This window comes from Mangifera indica, chromosome 14 (genome assembly GCF_011075055.1).
Source record: "Mangifera indica cultivar Alphonso chromosome 14, CATAS_Mindica_2.1, whole genome shotgun sequence".
In the NCBI taxonomy this organism is placed as follows: domain Eukaryota; kingdom Viridiplantae; phylum Streptophyta; class Magnoliopsida; order Sapindales; family Anacardiaceae; genus Mangifera; species Mangifera indica.
In genome coordinates, this window is record NC_058150.1 from 7,313,710 (window position 1) to 7,334,285 (window position 20,576).

The window sequence follows — 20,576 nt, forward strand, 5'->3', positions numbered from 1 at the left end:
AGAAATCATAGTTTATGGGTCAAAGCATAATCATCCAAAAGTTAGGGGTGGAATTAAATATTGTGACTTAGGGTTATGAGATGTCTCATATAAATTTAGACTTATGTCGTTCCTTAGACCTAGTTATCCTTCACAAAGAAAAGAGAGAAATTTTTCTCTAAATTCACACATACATTCAATCAATCAAACATACTAGTATTTGTGAAATTGTCTAAAGTCTATTCACATTTAGTAAAATCATAGAGCTTTTGTATAGATGAGTAAAGCCCCGTTGACATGACAAAGGAAGTGAAATACATATTTGGATGAAATATGCATGATGGAGCTTCCAAATACAGGTACATAATTTCAATTTGTTATTAAATCATGTATATAACAATTTCTTGATCCAAAGGACATTTTGGTGATCTTTTTATTGTAAAATTCTATATTCTACTACAATTTATTTGTTTTATTGATCATTAAACCCTTACAACCCCTACCCCATTTGTTGTTTGAGGCTTTATTTACTTCAAAGAAGTCATTCGATCCTAATCCTTTCGGCTATAAGCATTGCATCTGACCCAAACAACCAAAATACACTTTTATTTCCTCTCTCAACCCATTGATGAAACCAACAATTTGAATTGTGTTATGTAATCGCTGATTGAAAATTTTGATCAAAGGGCCATAAACTATTCATGAGGATTTCTTTCCTACATTAATCTAAATCAACTAAATAAAGCTAACTTTAGTTCTCCTTAAGACATCACCAAGAATCTTGACACTTCCCACTAAAACCATGTTAACGCTAATCTTTCCAAACACATTGTCATCATCATCTCACACTTTGGAATTTGATAGATGCAAAAATATTTTTCACTCAAAAAACCTAACTATGATCCATTAAAGGCAAGTAGTTCTAAACTCTTGGTTTGGACCTCATTCCAATCCATTTGGCTCAAGAAATTGACAGATAAAACCACTAGCTTATATTCATAGAGATGTAACCAATAATTACACATTTCTACTCAAAATTACGAACAACAATAAATGAAACATAACAATGGATAATTCCAACAATTCAAAAAGTTGAAAACCTCCCTTTGAGCCAAAGGTTATATAAACTCCAAAAACAATATTCCCCTTTCATAGACCCTTTTTTATCTCTTTTTTTCATCTACTACCTAAGCCTTCTCTAGTCATGTGTCCCTCTTTTTCCAAGTGGTCCTTAGTTGTTGTTGTTGTGTCAATAGCTTCAATATTTGTTTCTTTTTTTTTTTTTTCTAGTAATGATACAGTATATAAAGCCACCTAGTGGTAGGAGTGTAAATTGAACTGAGTTATTCACAAGCTACTCATGGCTTGACTTGATTAGTGTCAAGCTTAGCTTAAGCTTCTGGTTGGCTTGGTGAGCTACAAACTCATTATTTGACTTGAATAAATATCACTAAATCTCTAAAAGTTGCAAATATTTTACAAACACACCTAAAATATTATTTCTTATCTTTGAATATTTGAGATAATTAATAAATATATAAGTGATAATATTTAAATATAATATATTAAAAGTTAAGATGTTAGAGTTTAATTTTTTAAATTAAGTTCGAGTCAATCATTTTTTCCTAGAGCTCGAGTGGAGAACTTATCAACTTTGACGAGATCGAGCTCAACCTTTATGCCAACGGTCTAGTAGTGTAGGCATTTTGCCTTCTTATTTGTCCCAATACAACCTTAAAGGGTGATAAGACTGCATAATGTTATATTTTTACTCCTTAGTACTTAGTCTTTTATGTTTATTTTATGCCCATTTATACTTATTAAGTTTATATTTTGATTTAGATAGCATTTGGAGCAAAACAAAATTAATTTCATGATTTCTGGATAGTTTTGGCATGTCTCCATGTTTTGGGTATTATTTTCTCATCCGAGATGCTATGGAAAGTCAAGAAAGAGCTCTACAAATTTCATGTTTTAAGCTTTGTCTAGAACTGATCGAACCAGGATCAAAATCGGGCTTGAAGTTGCAATACCTACATTGGAACATTTTCTAGCTTGTGATTTTACTGGCAGATCTGATGCGTGATATTTTTAGAAGTCTCCAAGTTTTGGACGACTTCACGACTATTATATAGCTCTTTCCTATTTGCATTAGGACTTTTATTTTATTTTTAATATTTCTAATAATTAGTGGGATTATCCTATTATCAGAAGACTTCAATCACCTTTAGAAGATCTTTGAGGCCTGGAAATATGAATATATAAAGCGTAAGGAGACAGAACAGAATAGAGGAGGAGCCATTTTCTTTTTCTCTTTTCTTCTCTACGTGCTCTTATATGGCCCTGCATGGCTAATTTATTTGGCTTGGTCAAAGGAAACTAAAACCTCTGAATTAACAAACAATGAGATCCAATTAGTTTTATTGTTCAATTTATGCTTTGAGTATCGATTATTCTTCTGTGTTTGATTTTTAATGGTTATTTTTTTATTGTTGGGATGCCTACTAGTTAATTATTCATTATAATCTACTGTTAGATCAAATATCAAATCCGTAATTGTTTGATCTCTCTAATCTGTGAAGCAACTAAGGTTTAATGATTTGTTGCATTAGCGATTATTAAAGTTTAGGAAGAACGCTTGACTAAATTAAATACAACCGCTTGTGCTTGCGTTATTTAGCTTTATTAATCTCTTTAATTTTTAATGTTGCTCTCAAATTAAATTTATAGCGTTTGACTTAGGTTGTTTGATAGTTAGGGTTAATTAGATTGCTTGTTTTTAATTAACTATGACTAATGAGAGAAAAGAAAGTAATTTCAACGGTGAATATTTGAAGTATGGATAAATCTATTCGTGCATTGATGGTCAGTTGTTAAAGTTTCGATGGTGGATGTTAACTTAGACTAAGGTATGTTTTTTTTAATTAATTTCAATAATTAATTTAAATTGTTTCTTAGTTGTTCTTTTAATTTTGTTTTCTTATAAACAACCCCCTTCCTAATCTTATTCATGTTAGCATAAAAATTAGATTAGACACTCCTCATAGGAACGATCTTTTACTTGCATTATCACATTATATATTTTTAGAAGTATAGATTTTAATTTTGATTACCTACAACAGCACACCAAAATTTTTTGGATTACTACCTCTATAATTATAATAATGGTTGAAGATTTTAAATGGTTTTTTATCTCTAGCTAGAGTGAAAAATGTTGTTGACAGTTTAAGTTACTAGAATTATCTTAGGTTGCATATCAATGACCTTCTGATATAAACTTCAACTACATATATGAGATTTTTATGTTGTGTGATGGTTATTGATGTATGATATTGGCATCAGATTTAGCTTTTTATTCTTTGACATGAACATGTGTAAGATCAAATTCTCACCGTCGAATTTATTCATTTGAGAATGAATACGTTAGTGTTTTTAATCTTCTGAGGCACACAGATGTGAGTATGGTATAGCATTGAAAGCTTCTCAACTAAAAAGGAGGTGAAGGCTATGTTAGCATTTATTATTGCTTCTCTATGCTCCTTCAGTTTTATCTTGACTTTTCATTTCCATTTTGGAAATTATCTAATGAAGATACTTTGTAATTCCCCTCTTAACCATTCATGAATAAAATGAGGGAAAGAATACTTGTATGTATGTATATGTATGTGTGTGTGTGTGTAGAGTTGCAGGTTGAATTGGTCACTGAAGAGTAAACCTGATAGTTCGTGTTGGGCTAATTCAAGTTACAGATCAGAAATCTTCAACTTTGACTTGATATGAATTAGAAACGTATCAAAAATTTTAATATTAACCTAACTCTTTAATATTCAAATTGGTCTGAAATTATTTATTATTTCCACTCTCTTAAGTATTATTAATGTTTTAATTTATTCAACAAATTATATCATTCTATTATTAATACAACATTTTGTTTCAAGTATAAATTGTTTATAAAATTTATACCAAGAGTTTTAAAATACGTCAATAATTTTACTAATCAAATCATTTTTTTCTCCCTGAATAATAAAATAAAATATTTAATAACAGTTAAGAATGATATGAACAATTACAACTATATAAAAATATAATTATATGTAATCTGTAAGAACTTCAATTATTGTTGATATTATCTTTTAACATTTCAATAATTTACATTTAACAAATTCTATCATAATAATATTTTTTCTAAATATTTGAGTCAGTTTAGATTAGTTATAATTACACTATCTGATTTAGTTTTGAATGGTGTTAGGTTAATCCAAAATAAATTTCACATAAAAAAAACTTAAACCCTAATTTTTTTTTTCTTTTTGTATTGTATTATATTAGATTGCCGGATCATGTTCAAAATTGTCATATATCCTAAAGAGTGTTGTGGACTGGATCTTTGAGGGCCATCGAGTCAATCAAACGATTGCAGATCTTGATAATCAGACTGTTCAAACTTAATATTCCCTTGCTTATAGCAACATCAATCCAAGGAAATTTCACCATCAATCTAGTGTATAAATTACAGACCATAAATATCGAAAGTGTGATTTAATTAATCAATCATGCAAAAGTTGATAAAAGCTGAGGAATGAGATGATCTGAGATGATTTTGTTAGTTTTTTCGGTAGGGTGGAAGGCATCCCAGAACACATATTTGCTTGCATCCGAACATGTAAATGGGTTGTCTTGATTGCAGAGATAACCCATTTCAAATGTTCCTGTTGCGCAACATGCCATGCTTGTCACTTCAAAACCTGCCGCACAATAAATTTACCAAGAAGAAAAGCATTAAACAAAACACTCTCTTAACCTGCATGTTCCATGTTAGCTATTAATCACAATATTAAAGAAAGAGAAAAATATCGATGCATTTAATTGACTTTGTAGAAAAGAGTAAATGAATCTGACCAAGCACGTTGATTTAGACTTGGCCCGATAAATTTTCAACACTGTTTTGATTTCTAGGTCAAGACTTTTTAATGAACTTGATATATTCATTTTTTTTCCCTATATTAATACAACAAATCTAATATTCAGCCCCACTTTTATAAACGGACTACAAGAAATTAAAAAAGAAGATATATCATGAAAGTGAAAGTAAACTAACCGAATGAAGAGGGCTTTGTAATGATATCATGGAAAATGTTGTATGCATCTGCGTTGAGAAGTTTGAGTCCAGGGAGATCCTTGTTTAGTTTTGTCACCATTGTCTGCAACTTGCCGTTAAATTCTATGGCCACATTGTTGTACAAATCAACACAATCATTATGCCCCATTATGTTTGTGGCCCTTTCTAATGGCAAACACCCCATTGGAGGAAGTCCAGTGAGGGACATTTTCCGTGCTCCAAGAGCATATATTTCCCGGATGAAAGTTTCTGCAAGTCCAAGCAGATAATTCTGGTACTGTTGAACGGTGAACTGAGCTCTTCTGGTGGGAAATGTGTAGTAGTTTTCCAGGAAATCGTTTGTTCCTAAGCTTAACAGATATAATGCCTCCCTCACAATTGTTTTTGCTTTCCAATGGCCGACATGGGCTCTCAATTTGTTTTGGTAATCTTTGAACATCTCTACTTCCTTCCACATGGGCATCACATTCTGCCAGTTTAATCATAAACCCTTGTGAGAAATAACTCATACTTTCATGGATGCCACAAATCTAGCATAGGAATTTATCTGAAAAAGTATTGAAGTGTAAATATATGTCGTGACAAAAGGTATGGACTTACTAGAACCATCGCGGTTGCACTGTCATAGCCAGTTCCAGCAGAGGCAAAACAAACTCCAGTAGCGAAATCTTGTATATTATAGGCTGGATCTAAGTAGGCTGGTATTGCTGGCTTGAGTCCAAAAGCTTCAGAGATGAAATCGGGAGGAATCCGGCCATTGCAGAAGCGGCCTGTGGGGCGTCCACCTTCAAAATCACGACCATATGGTCGAAAATTGCTCTTGAGAACTGTTTGCATCACATTGTTGTTTCCTGAATCAACACTTGAGTCTCCAAAAACAATGACTGCAGGAATTTTGGCTTTGGCTGTACAGAATAAAGTTAGCAAGAGGGTTAACCAGAGCCCTGAAACGTAGCTGCTGCTGCTGTATGCCATTTTAGTTTTGTGTATCAGGGACGGTGTTACGACAACTTGGAAGACTAGCAACGAGGTTAACCAGAGCCCTGCTGCATGGTTTTCTGTCATTTACTTTTCCTTTGGCCGACAGACTTACTCCTTCTAAGCCCTCACTTTTAATAACCAAAATAGTCCCAAGATAAAATTTATTGTTAAAAGTTAAAAATAAAAATATTATTTATTTAAAAATATTAAAAAACTAAAAATTTATTACATTTCGTTCTTTTAATTTAAAAATCTAATAATTTTCTCACTTAAAATTTGAAAAGTAACTAATTCTCATATAAGATTTTGAAAACGTCACCATTTTTCAACGAAATTCATCATTTCATCCCTAGTCTCTATCATTTCCTCCTCAGCAAACTTACCAATGTCTCTCTCTCTTTCGTCACGATTGTCTTCATCAAAGACAAAAATGATTTATCGTCATCTTCGTCTCTGTATCAGATGAAGACAAATTCTTATTAGTTAAGTTTCATGAAGTAATTTCAATTAGAGTTATTCTTAAATATAAGAGTATAGAAGTAATTTCATGAAGTTGTGTGCCCTTCATATATCATATACAGTCGTGTGTGAACTTCATGCACATATGTGCATCAAGTTTGACCAAATCCTGCGTTGATCTCAATTAAGCGTGAATGTGAGGCATATATATGCACAAGAGGGCTAACTTGGGATTGGCTTCATATAGCTAATGCATTCAGCTTGCAACAATTGTGTATGATGAGTGGGGTGATATTCAAAATTTTAGAAGCACGAATGGGCAAGGCATATAGTCTTGTATCTTGACGTGTATGGTTGCAAGTTTAACTATGCATGGGTGTGCATCAAAATTGCATGGTCATACATTAATATGATTTTCGTAATTTTTAATATATCACTACTTCAACCTTGAAAATTATTGTAAAAACAAACAATAAATAATATCAAATTTACGAAGAATTGAATTAAATTAATCAAATGTTAAAAAGGAAACAGAAATTTGTGAAATCAAATAGACAATTAAAGATAAAATGATAAATATAATAATAGTGATGATGACAACGATAGAACAAAGATGATTCTCTTTATAATAAACTTTTGTTAATATGATAAATATAATAAATATAAAAGATGATTTATAAGATGATTATCTTATAAATATATTTTGTACTATTTATATTATCTTATTTGATTTGTTAATAATATAATATTACAGTAGTCTTTTATTACTAATGTTGATATAAGAGATAATATAAGTGGTAATCTGATTACTACCTTTACTTTAAGTATTAGGAGAATACCTTAATAATCTTAATTTTATTATTATTATATTATTATTTATTAATTTTTTAAGATAAAAATAAATTTACTTTTAATTAATATAAAAAATATTTAAATATAATTATATTGAAGAACATTTAAATAAAATAATTTATTAATATTTTTATTATTATTAATCAAATATAATAATTATTATATCATTTATTTTTATAAAACATAATAATAATTTATATTTAATAATTTTATTAATAATATATTTTTAAAATAATTTTTTATTTTAATAATAAAATATTATTCAAATTAAATATTCTTATAAGCATAATAGGTGGATTCCATTTATGAAGTTTGGTGATATTTCAGTTTTCACCTTCCCCAGTGATTGGTGTCATCAGACATCTTCACAAACCAAGTGCATTTCAAAAAAATTATTATGATTCTTGGAAAGGATGAGCTGTTTGTTCTGCTACTGTCATTGTCAGTCTTTCTGACCGCCTGTCCGGTTATCATCCCAAAATAAATGAAATGATAAAGAATAAATAACATTAAAATCCTTTTCATTTACTAGGGGAATGAGCTGGCGTGATGGTTTGCAGGAAAATTACGTGGCAAGGAAATTATGTGTTTATAAAAATAAAATTAAAAAAACCCATCATGAAAATATCATTGTTGTCGTATTTTAAAGGAGGTTAAAATTATTTAATAATGAAATCAAACTAATTTTTTAAATTGGAAATCAAACTTAAATATAAATTATTTGAATAATTCATTTAAATATCAATTTAAAAATATAAAAAAAAGTCTATTTTTAATTAAATTATCGACTTGTCTCATTTTTAAATCAATTTTTTAAAAATAAAATAAAATATTTAATATTATTTTAAATATTAAATTGGTTTGTAATTAAAATTACATTAATAAAAAAATATATTATTAATTTTTTTTTTAATTTATAAATATTACTTAATATTTCTAGAGAGGCCTTAGATTTGAAAGTGGCTTCAGAAACACTGAAAACAGCCCATGAACTTAGACTGCCTAATTATGTACATCAGCCCAGCCCAACTCAAATGAGGGAATTCTAAGAGGCTCGAATCTAGGTACAATTTCGACACGATGCAACGGGAAACTGCAGTGTGTTGAAGCAAGTGAATGGTACCTTTTTTGTCTCCGTTTGGGGAATAATGAAGATGATATTGAGCAAGATATGTAGTAGGAGCAGTAAAACTAACGTGGGTTTGTGGAGATTACAGAGCAAATGGGTGTCAACTTCAAGTAAAAGTGTCGTTGACAGGGCTGTTAAAGATGGTGAACTAAGAGTTTTCATAGTAGCAGGAGAGGTCTCTGGGGATACTCTTGCCTCTCGTCTCATGAATGCATTGAAGAAGCTGGCCCCTGTTCCTGTATGTTTCTCTGGTGTTGGAGGGTAAGTTAAACTGTCCACTTTGTAGAGGCTTGTAATAAACTGTGGTTTATATATAATTTCACTTGGAAATTCTATGGACTTTTTATTGGAATGGAAAAGAAAAGAAATTATGTAAAGGATATAATGGATGATGTAAGATATTATGATTCTTTAAACTTAATCATCCAAAATTTTGATACTGCATCTTATATAACTTTAATTCACTGTAGAATTTTCTGCAATTTTCCTCAGTATAATGTTTCTTTTATGTGTAAGGTCCATGATGTCCAAGCAAGGATTGAAATCCTTGTTCCTTATGGAGGATATTGCAGTAATGGGAATCTGGGAGTTATTGCCTCATCTTTATAAGTTCAGAGTGAGTACCTTATTAACTTAAATGACTTGTTGTTAATTTGAAGTTTCGTATTTGTAATTTGGCTCAATAGAAGAACGAGCAATGCATATTCTCAGATTGTTTGAACCTTGAAATATTAGGTGAAGTTGAAGGAAACTATAGAGGCTGCTGTTTTGTTTAGGCCTCACGTTGTTGTGACAGTGGACTCCAAGGGTTTCTCTTTCCGTCTGCTAAAGGAATTACGGGGTAATATGAACTGCCATCTTGGAATTGGGATAAATGATTTCATATTGCATATGTGATAAGTATGCTGTAGGACAACCAGGAAATGCTTTTTGCAGCTAGATTCAGTCAGCTCAAATGGAATGATGTGGTACACTTCCATTACGTAGCACCGTCATTTTGGGCTTGGAAAGGGGGTGAAGCAAGGCTTAAAAACCTAGCTACCTTTGTCGATCATGTCTTGTGTATACTTCCCAACGAGGAAGTAGTTTGTAGATCAAATGGACTGGCTGCAACCTTTGTGGGCCACCCTATTGTGGAAGATTGTTTGGAAATGAATTTGGTATGTATCTATGATCTGCTTTGGATAAGTTTTTTATTGCTTTTTTTTTTAAATCAATTCCTTAATCCTGGTCATATAATTCATTAGCAAGATCTTAGAAATTCATATTCCAGTTTCAATGTTTAGTGAATGTGTATTTGAATTTCTTTGAAACTATTGTATGGTTGAGGTTGGGTGTGTGTGTGTCGCTTTCCAATATGCTATTCAAATTGGCTCTGGAGTCTGGAGTTGGTTTAAAATTACTATTTTCATGTTCATACGGAATGAAAATCTGTGTTTCCATGTTTTCTGGTCACATTTGCTTTGAAAATCGTTGACAAACTTTTAATTTAATTTGAATATTCATGCTTTTCAATTGACTTTCTGTGTTGTTAGTTTAGTACTAACACAGGAAGCATTTATGTTTAGGGAAAGGACAAAATGCAATGTGAAATGAAGATAGATGGAAATTGTAAAGACTTTCGACATAAATATGCTGTACCTTCAGGTAATGTGAATTGGAGGCCAATTGCTTTGATTTTTATGTGAATGGTGTAATATTCTAAAAAAAATTCTTAGATTCTGAATATTAATTGGTGTTTGTATTCCTCTTTTCTTGTGACCTAATAAATTTTATCTTTGAAAGGTGCCACTGTCATGACCTTGCTACCTGGAAGCAGATTACAAGAGGTCACCCGAATGCTTCCAATCTTTGCGAGCACTATGGAACAATTAAAGCACTCATTTCCTGAGTTGCTGACAGTCATCCATGTGGCACCTAATCAGCATGTGGAGGACTACGTCAATAAAGTTGTACACAAGTGGCCGGTGCCTGCTATATTGATTCCAGGAGGATCCTCACATCTGAAATATGATGCATTTAGCGTAAGGTCTCCTGGTATCTCTGTGTTTCAATTATTGATGATGTCACTATTCAGAAATAGAAAACTGAAGCCAATTATGGATTTAGTTCTGATTTTTTGGTTTATCTGGGGAATGACCTTTTTGTTCTAAACCAGTTACATGATTATTCAACTATAGGCTTTTTGTGTTGTGGTATCACAGAAATCAACTTGAACTAAGTTTCAACACCCAATAACGTGCAATGCATATTGAATGGTACAATATTGTTTAATTGTGAAGTGATGGTGTGCAGGCAAGCAGGGTTGCTTTGTGTACTTCAGGAACAGTTGCTGTGGAGCTGCAGCTTGCACGATTACCTTGTGTTGTTGCTTACCGAGCGCACTTTCTAACTGAGTGGTTTATCAGACGTAAAGCAAAGATACCATACATCTCTCTCTCCAATATTCTCTTGGATTCACCTATAATTCCAGAAGCTCTCCTTCAATCTTGCACCCCTGATAAGCTGGCTGGATTGCTCAAGTATGATCTTTTTACGATACAACCATGATTTATCATTTTAATTTCCAAGATTTGATTGAATAGCTTGTCCTTAAAGATGCAAGGCTCAGGAGATGTGTGAATTAACAAAGACAGAACTTATTTTTTAGTGTGTATGTTAATAGTTTTCTGTGATGTCTTCAATTTGATATTGTAGTATTTGTTAACAAGTTTTCTCAGAAGAGTTTCTGTAATTGCACACCGGACTTGAAAGTTATGAATCATTGCAGGGAGCTGATACATGATGAGGCCCTTCAAGAAGAGCAGATTGTAGCCGCTGATAAAGTTATCAGACTTCTGTTTCCTCCAGAAAGAACCATTACCAACCTGGAAAGGCCGGATCTTGGTTTCACATTGCCAAATTGCACGCCAAGTATGTTAGCAGCATCAACCATTCTAGGCTTTGTGAAATCATGAAGACTAATGTATTCAACACATTAGGCAACTAACTGATGCACTCAGCTTGATCATAAGATTTGCTTCTCTCAGAGTCCTTCAGGTCCATATCCAGGGGGATTTTTTTTTTTTTTTTTTTTAGATTCAAGCCCAATTATGACATCTCAGTAATATTGGTATCAAAGCAGCTAGATTCATGACTTGCTTTTGTCCCAACTTAAAGATTGAAGGCATAAATCTAAATGCGGAACCGCTTAAACTTTGTTATATTTAATGGATCAGTTTTTTCAACTTATCTATTCCAATATCTTTTGAGATGTTTTATTAAGATATCTTTAAATTTGATAAATTTATAATAATTTTCGATTGGGTTCATCCTGATAGCCCATGTCAATTTCTTATTGGCCTTGTAATTTTCCCAGCTTTAACAGCCTGAAAACACGCTCAACGGGAAAAAATTAACAACTTAGTTAAAGCCATGAACATCCCTTAAAATACTTGGTACTTGTGTGACAGCTATTCCCATTGAGACTATATATCAAACTTCATTCAGCAACGCAGAAGCATGATATAGGAAGAACAATGGCTTTACCTAGAAGAATAATTCTTTGTTAGCTCTTTGTTTATCAAAGATATCAGGGCAGACAACGGTAATGCCGATAAGTGTGATGAAGGAGATGGCAGCCAGTGCGACAAAAATACGGTAGCTCCTGGGCTGCGAAGCCAAGCTGCTTCACCAGCCAAACAACCTGAATATGCAAAACCAGAAAGTCACTTTTGCAGTATTGGGGCATTAGTAAAGATGGTCTTGGCTGAAAGAAGTTATTATACTTTGAAATCACTATAATCAAATGTATTAGTACAATTAAAACTCTTTCTAATTGTCAATGTTTTTAGAAGCAATTCTATATAGATGCATGCATGTATATTTGAAACGTAATAATACGAACCTATTGGTGGTAATCTTCTCTATATATTCCACAGTTTCAGACTGGGTCAATATTGGAATTGGTAGAATCAGTTTTCAACTTTTTCAATATATCAAAAAGCCAGAGAGCGGCAGACATTTGCCCCCTTGGATCTAACATAATATTTGCTATGTAAACATCAAGAGAAAAGCCCGGTTTCGGTTTGCAATTATTCAATTGAGAGATTTCATGGCTGCTAATTCTAAGCTTCAAGCCTTCTGGAACCACCCTGCAGGAGCAGGGCCCAAAACTAGTTGTATCTTTCTTTCAATTTAGTTATATGTTTTTCACTTGTTTGCTGCTTTTCTAAGTTGGAGAAAACTTAATTCATTTGATAATATTTTCATTTTCAAATCATGCAATGCAACACTCTCTAATTCTCTTATAATATAAAACTTGGTGATTACAACCCTTCAAGTTTGAAAAACTTAATTTCTCATCCATTTGTTAAAGTCAATTTTTGGTTTTCAGAACTCTTATATAGTGATACTTGTGATTCCAGTAGAACACCTACTTAAGGAGGTAATAAGTATTTTGTACCCTTCATGGGCGATTGTCTACATGTCTCCTTCCCAAGGTTTGGTGTAAAGACAAACACATGTTAGCAAAGTTTTGAAAACTCAAACACCCACTCATTTTTAAACTTTTGTTAAAATTACCGATAAATATAAAGGTAAAACAGTTATTTTACTAATATTATTAAAAAAAATATAATTTTATTTCATTTTTTTCAAGTTTTAAAAATTAACAATTTTACCTTTAATTAAAATTTTCAAATTTTAAAAAGTTACATTTTTTCTTCAAACCTAGGTTTTTTCTTCATCTCTTTGACTGTCAGCAATCGCCTTGGTCCACCCTAAACTCTACCACCATCTTTGTTGATGTCTCTTTCTTCTCTTGCCACACAGTCGAGTCCAAATGAAAAGATGATAAAGGACGATGTTTGTTGTCTAGCGTCGTCTAAAGGAAGGTTTTGTCCTTCGTCATCCTTAGAGAAAGAATCATCGAAAAAGAAATGTCAAAAAGAGAGGCTGCCATTTGTTGAATTAGTTGGCCGGATTTGTTTTTCAAACCCTAAGGAGAAAAGTAAATGTTCCAAAACTTAATCTTAAAAGATAATTATTAGTTTTTTAAACTAAAAAAAAAAGATATATAATTTTATTTATTTTAATATATCAATAAAATAATAATTTTATTTTTAATCTTAATAAAATAATTTTTAACATATGAAAATAGACTAAATTTTAAATAAAAATTTAAAATTTTATAGGGGTGTATTTGTCTTTGCACCACCAACCGTGGATGGACAATAGTCCTTTGGATGGCGTATCTCAAATATGGTTATAATTGAAAGATACCCATGACCTGAAGGACCCATTTGTCTTTGTTTCCAAACAGATTCTAAACTTCCAGATACGCCCAGATGACCATACGCCAGCACCTGCGTGGAACAAACGCACCGATCGCTCACTCCAGCATTGACCTCAACAAAACGCTTAAAATAAACCGCCTGTTATCGTACGCCTCCCTATTTATACAGGTTGACCATCATTAGCTCGATCAATTTGTGTGGATATTTTCATAGAACATTCTTTGGCATCACAGCCTATTCGTCTTTACAGGGAAAAAAAAAAAATCATCAAACCCTCTCGATTTTGATCAGTTTCAATTATCAGATAATTGATGGTAAGATTCAATATGCTGTTGAAAATACTTTAAACCACCTTCTAGAAAGCTCATTTTTTTGTGGTCTATTGTATTTGATTGAATTTGTTTTCTTTTTTCTTCAATTTGGTTTTTAAGGTGAAGTGTAAGTTTGGGACTAAAAATTTTGAGATTTAAAGATTTTTTTTTTAATTTTTATTCAATTTTAATTATTTATTTACTTTGCTCTGTTACTAGAAATTGGGTTTCGTTTTGTTTCAAAAACTCCGTTAGTCCATGGTACGATTGCTCTTGATTCCTTTTAATGGTGATACTTTGTGTGGGTTTATGTTACTTTCAATGTTTTCATTTGTTAAACGGAAGACTTTGAATACTGACTGTCAAGGAACACATTTTTTTTTTGTTGATTTTTTTGCTTAAGCTGACCCCTGTGGTTCTTTTGGTGTTTTAAACTGGTTGATTGAATAAGCATTCATGAATTTTAACTGTATAAGTAGAATAGCCTTCTCTAGTATTCTTAGTTTTTTTTATACTAGAACTGATGTTGAAAAATTATGGATTGTTGTTTATATAGTAAAATGTAATTGTTATTATGTAATTTTGTTCTTTTGTGCAGCAGAAAATGCAAGATTCACAAATCATACTTAAGATATCGGTTATTTGGAGGGGAAACAAGTATGTTGTGGAAATGAATTCTGATGCTTGTCTCAAGGAGCTAGGCAATGAGCTCCATAAGTTGACCGATGTCAAGGCAGATACAATGAAGTTGATCGTTCCTCAAAACAAAGGATCAAAACTGATGTCTCCTTTCTCTGATGATCATTCAAGATTAAGTTTGCGGGAAGTTTGTGTCATTGAGGTATCACTTTTGTTGTTTGCTTCTATTTTGGAATTAATTAATTTTCTTTCAATATAATGATGATGTGAAACATTATATCTAAACGTGATGATTATTGGGTTTGGGTTCGTTTTTGCATCTCTTGGACTGGTGGTACATGATTAAATTGTACCCTAGGATATGTTTAATCCTTTTAAGATAAGTTATTGGCCTATCATTGGTACATGAATGATGTCATGCTTTGAAAGCAATGGTTGCATGTGGGAGAGATTTATTTGATAGATTCCTAATTAATATGATTAAATCTATTCAGGAACGGTAGTAAGCAGGGAGAAGGTTCTCTGCATCTTTGGTCTAAAATTCCCTTAAACTGAGTTAAGTGGCAGTTGTTGTTCTGCCATCTTCTAAACTTGTTTGCAAATATTACGGCTAAATTAACATATTTATCTAAAAAGATTGTAGTATGTTAAAAAGTGATTTGTAGAACTGAACCTCTAATATCATTTGCAGAATTCAGGAAAACCACCTTGTTATTGATGTTATTTTATCACTCAAAGTATGATTTAATCTGTTACCAAGTCTAATGAAGTGCTTTGTTGCTTTTTTCCTAATTCAGGGGAAGCCAATCAGAATGATGGGAGTATCTGAAGATGAAGTTAACAAAATTCTGCAAAATGAGAAGGCAGACCTGAGGATAGTTGGATTTGATGAAGAAGAAAAGCGATTGAGGCAACGAATGTTCCATGGGCCCCTTCCCCCACTGAAACTTCCTCAAGGACAATATATCTTTTGTGATTTTCGCACTCTTCAGATTCCCGGAGTAGAGGTACGTTCAGCTTTGCAGATTCTGTTTAAGCTTATATGTATTGGTTACTTGCCATTTTTGTAAGGATATTGGCATTCAATTTTGATAATTACACAAAACTGCCTGCAAAGTTAGTATAGACTATTGTGGGAACTACTAGACAATTTGTTGTCTGTAGAAACTAATTCATGGTCACTGGCATCAAACACAAGGTGGAGCCTTAATTTCTAATGTAAGTTCCTTTTTGATATTTGGCAGATAAAATAACCCAGCTTGTGGGCACAGAGAAATGTGTACTAATTCTAAAATGAGAATTTTTAATTTAGCTAAGATATGTTTGTTAGATGAATATTGTTTCTCAAATACCGACTTGAAATGGAATGTCGTATATCCGTAGTAGTATATCTTTTATTGGATTGAATTTTTTTCTGCTTCTGTTATTTTATCTTGGTGGCATTTAGGTTAGTCTAAATTTTTGATGGTGTACATGAAGATAATCATATGCTGCAGTTCGAAATATATGTACTTTATGGTGAATTTCAAATGTTTGGCTTGCTGGGACATGTGTGTCTCCATGGGAAATAACAAGCTACTTGCCTTCAAAGGGATTTAAGCTGATTTTTACTTGTCTACAGTTAAATCCTTCAGCTTCAGAGGCATTGAAAAGAATGCATATGCTTGCTGCAGATCCTGGAATAGTTGCTATCATGAACAAGGTACTATTAAATGCTGCTTCTGGTGTTAATAACCACATAAACTCCATTAGGTCTGATTATTCTTCCTTTCTCTGTGTAAAGCATCATTGGCGAGTAGGAATAATGAAAGAGCTGGCCCCTGTTGGCTATGTTGGCATAAGTCCAAAATGCATTCTTGGTTTTAACAAGGTAACATCCATTCTAAGAATACAACAGGCAGCTTTATATCATGTAATACTACAAACTTGTTTACTCTTTTCTTTCGCAGAATCATGGAGAGGAAATATCTCTGCGTCTTCGAACTGACAATCTTAAGGGTTTCAGAAAATATGAGAGTATTAAGAAAACTCTTTTGCATGAACTTGTAAGCCTTATTATCAACAGCTTTATTGTGTTCTCTTTCTATCTCTGCTGTATCAAGATTATTGGTAAATGGTTTTAGATTAGCAGATGATTATCGAGGAACTTAAAGTGTTTCTTTTCTTTTGTTCAGGCGCACATGGTATACTCTGAACATGATGCAAATTTTTATGCTCTTGATAAACAGGTAAAATGATGTACATTCTTGAGTTTTCACAACTGGTTGGCATATTGATTTTATTATTATGGCTGAATTGTATCAGCCTTATCTTGATATCATGTATTTTCTGAGCAGCTGAATCAAGAAGCTGCTTCTTTAGATTGGACTAAATCAAGGGGCCACACTTTGAGGGGTGTCAGGTATTCAGACCAATATGAAGAAAATTTGTTTGCTGAAGATGTTAGAAATGCTTCCCACAAGCTTGGGGGAAATGTTTCAGAACAGTTGGCGAGTGCTCGCGCTTCTTCAGTGGCTGCTGCTTATCGTCGATTAGTTAATGTTTCTGCTAACAGTTTTGGAGCATCTGAAGAGTGTGAAGAATCTGATCATATGGACTTAGTTGAAAAAGAAAACAAGATTGAGCCTGATCCTGATGATTCTTTGGAGGGGGTAACTTTGGCAGCAACAAATTCATTTGAAGAACCTGATCCAGATGAATCTGATCATATGGACTTAGTTGAAAAAGAAAACAAGATTGAGCCTGATCCTGATGATTCTTTGGATGGGGTAACTTTGGCAGCAACAAATTCGTTTGAAGAACCTGATCCTGATGAATCTGATCATATGGACTTAGTTGAAAAAGAAAACAAGATCGAGCCTGATCCTGATGATTCTTTGGATGGGGTAACTGTGGCAGCAATAAATTCGTTTGAAGAACCTGATCCAGATGAATCTGATCATATGGACTTAGTTGAAAAAGAAAACAAGATTGAGCCTGATCCTGATGATTCTTTGGATGGGGTAACTTTGGCAGCAACAAATTCATTTGAAGAACCTGATCCAGATGACTCTGAAGCTCTCTTTAATTCTGGAGTTGTGGCTGAACCTTATTCTCATCACTCTCAGGTAATGGAGGTGGAAAGCATTCTTCAGCCAAGGAAGAGATTGGGTGAGCCTGATCCAGATGATTCAGAGGCTAAGGGGAGAATTTCAGGATATACAAACATTGCACATTCTTTAGTGAATGAAACCAGGGAAAATCAAGGCAATATAAAGGCTTATAGAGAACCTGATCCAGATGAATCTCAGGCCAATGGAATTGTACAGGATGAGCCTGATCCAGATGATTCAGAGGCTAAGGGGAGAATTTCAGGATATACAAACATTGTACATTCTTTAGTGAATGAAACCAAGGAAGATCAACACAATATAAAGGCTCATAGAGAACCTGATCCAGATGAATCTCAGGCCAGTGGCATTGTACAGGGTGAGCCTGATCCTGATGATACTCTGGTACATCCACATGGTATATCCAGTATGAAAATTGATGAACCAGGTCCAGATGCCCAAGAATTGACGAGAATCCAAGAACCAGTGACTGTTCTTTGTAACCGTCTGCAGAAGGCGATTGAGATGCTGCAAGCTGAAGTTAATCCCTTGGAGGCATCTACTGTCCTGCAAACTCTATTTAGGATAATTAGGTATGTTATTCTAGCTTGATGGGTTTCCCGTTCTCCCTCTTTTGTAATTGCTAAGAACATGAGAAAAAAAAAAAATGGAATTGCATCATAGGCTGCCTAATCCTGCCTTTTTTTGAAATTCAATTACATCATCGAGTGGTTTTGAAGATTCTACTTCTGACCAGCCCTCTAAATAGTATAAGATAATTGGTTAATCCAGTACTACAGCCTTTTTAATCAATTATTTCCAGTGCCAGAGGTACTAATGAAAGGTGGAACTATTTCTCTTTTGGCAGGAATGTGATTGAACACCCTGAGGAGATGAAGTACAAAAGACTCCGGAAGGTAGAATATTCCAACTTTGAATATAATTTTTGTTGCTTTCTCAATGGTTTCTTTTGACTATTTCTTCTTCAAAACTTTTTCCTCAATTATTTATCGGTTGGTGCATTGCAGGCTAACCCCATAATCCAGAGGAATGTTGCACATTATAGAGGTCTAAATCTCTTCTCTGGGTTTTTTGTTTTTTTAATATTTATATGTTCTTAATCTGTCAACTGGCTGACATAGAAAGGATTGTTAAGAATTTTTCTATCTTAAAGCAGTGCATACTGTTTAACCTTGACTTAATCCTGCTTATTTGGCTTACAGCTGCCTTGGAGATTCTGAATTTGATTGGTTTCAATGAAGATGTTGTTTCGGATGAAATCGGAAAAGCAGAAACTTATTTAGTGTTGAAACGGAATGATCCAGGGTTGTTGTGGCTCGCCAAGTCCTCCCTTGAAACGTGCATTGCGTAGTAGCTGTGGAAGGAAGATATAATACTGGCTGTTGAAGATATTCTGAATGATATGGCATGACATGTGACATGATGATGTGGTATGTGATATAATGTGGCGTGTTAAGTTTTGTTTCTTAAAATTGTAAATTTCTGTTTTGATCTAGGATTATTTTATGTATAGGAAATTAAGTTTTAATTACCAAAACATAAAATATAAGGAGTATGATGATGTATTGATGTGGTATGACGCATGTTGTGGGTGATGTGGCCTGTTAATGTCATGTTTTCAAAATTTGTTAAGTTGTATTTTGAATTTAAAAATGTTTAATGTTTAAGAAATTAAGTTTTAATAGGAGTAACTTTGTATTTAAGAAAGAGTTTAATTGAAGTAATAAAGGGAATAGTTTGTGTTTAGAAAAGAGTTTATTAATGTAATAGAAAGTTTTACTTCCTTGGTGTCTAGGAAAGTTAATTAAATAGAAGCAATAAAATCTAGAAGCTAATAAAAAAGTTGAAGAATTAAATAGAGTTTATTATTGGGCACAAAAAAGATTGAAATAGAAGCAATCATTTGGAACAACAATTGGCAACCAATGACACTCCTAAACTTGTAAGTAATTGATTGTTGTAGTTGTAAGAACTTAATATCTAATAAATTGGTGGAGCACCATAAGCTAAAATTGAATTATATCTCATCTCATAGTATAAGGGGTAGCATAACTATGTAGACAACTTATATCTTTAGGTTAGGGAAATCTACAAAACTAAAATCCTTTGTAATGTAGTGGAGACGGATGCATGCATATTATGTTCTCCTAAGATGTCCAAGACAATATGATGTGAATGTTATACATAGGGAACAAGATAATGTATACAACTTGGGGACAAAAGAAAATTATAGAGGTATCCAATAAGATTGAAGGAAACGTTGGAGGGAGCTTTGATTTTTGTACCATTAAAGGAGAATGAAATAAAAAAGTTGAAGAAGAATTGGAAGAAACTTAATATAAAAAAGATTTTCTCTTCAATAATGAGAGTTTTAAAATTAAAGAAAATAACAAGGTGAAAGCTGTCTATGATGATCAAAATGATTCTATTGTTGGTATCTTAGAGGATATGATATTTGTTTAAAAGAGATAAACTACTCAAAGAGGGATGAATGTCCTAAAATTTGTAAGAATATGAAAGATGACATCAAACATAAACTACCATTAATTATGAAATTTCCTTTTCAAGGAAGTAATTACCTTAATTTAGAGAAAATTTTTTATTTTAATCAATTTAGAGAGTTACATGAGAGAGATATAAAATTCGGGAAAATTTTTACCAAGCATCTAATTAATAAACCTATGAGTGGTTCACATGAAGAAGACTCGAGAACAAATCCCA

General features: G+C 32.7%; 3 protein-coding genes across 7 annotated transcripts; 2 read left to right on the top strand and 1 right to left on the bottom strand.

Moving 5' to 3' along the window:
• Positions 1-4,381: 4,381 nt before the first annotated feature.
• On the bottom strand, positions 4,382-6,194 carry LOC123196028 (GDSL esterase/lipase At2g42990-like). Its single transcript, XM_044609911.1, has 3 exons — positions 5,699-6,194; positions 5,078-5,567; positions 4,382-4,724 (listed from the first exon to the last, which is right to left on the bottom strand). Exons 1-3 carry the CDS (start codon positions 6,161-6,163, stop codon positions 4,531-4,533), a joined length of 1,149 nt encoding a protein of 382 aa, XP_044465846.1. The 5' UTR covers positions 6,164-6,194; the 3' UTR covers positions 4,382-4,530.
• A 2,262-nt stretch (positions 6,195-8,456) lies between these two features.
• Positions 8,457-11,746, top strand: LOC123195837 (probable lipid-A-disaccharide synthase, mitochondrial). The gene is made up of 8 exons (XM_044609693.1): positions 8,457-8,780; positions 9,036-9,135; positions 9,255-9,360; positions 9,456-9,679; positions 10,088-10,166; positions 10,305-10,543; positions 10,815-11,041; positions 11,290-11,746. Exons 1-8 carry the CDS (start codon positions 8,539-8,541, stop codon positions 11,474-11,476), a joined length of 1,404 nt encoding a protein of 467 aa, XP_044465628.1. The 5' UTR covers positions 8,457-8,538; the 3' UTR covers positions 11,477-11,746.
• Positions 11,747-13,814: 2,068 nt separating this feature from the next.
• LOC123196320 lies at positions 13,815-19,431 on the top strand. Of its 5 annotated transcripts, none has more exons than XM_044610300.1 (12): positions 13,815-14,109; positions 14,705-14,947; positions 15,543-15,752; positions 16,367-16,447; positions 16,529-16,615; positions 16,695-16,790; positions 16,920-16,973; positions 17,082-17,363; positions 17,481-18,427; positions 18,703-18,751; positions 18,863-18,902; positions 19,058-19,431. In XM_044610300.1, the coding sequence occupies exons 1-12, from the start codon at positions 14,107-14,109 to the stop codon at positions 19,204-19,206; spliced, it is 2,241 nt and encodes a 746-aa protein (XP_044466235.1). In that variant the 5' UTR covers positions 13,815-14,106; the 3' UTR covers positions 19,207-19,431. The 5 variants fall into 5 exon arrangements, with proteins under 5 accessions (XP_044466235.1, XP_044466231.1, XP_044466233.1 ...); XM_044610297.1 differs by having other exon boundaries at positions 13,820-13,963; positions 14,046-14,109; positions 17,082-18,427; XM_044610299.1 differs by having other exon boundaries at positions 13,820-13,963; positions 14,046-14,109; positions 14,708-14,947; positions 17,082-18,427.
• Positions 19,432-20,576: the final 1,145 nt, after the last annotated feature.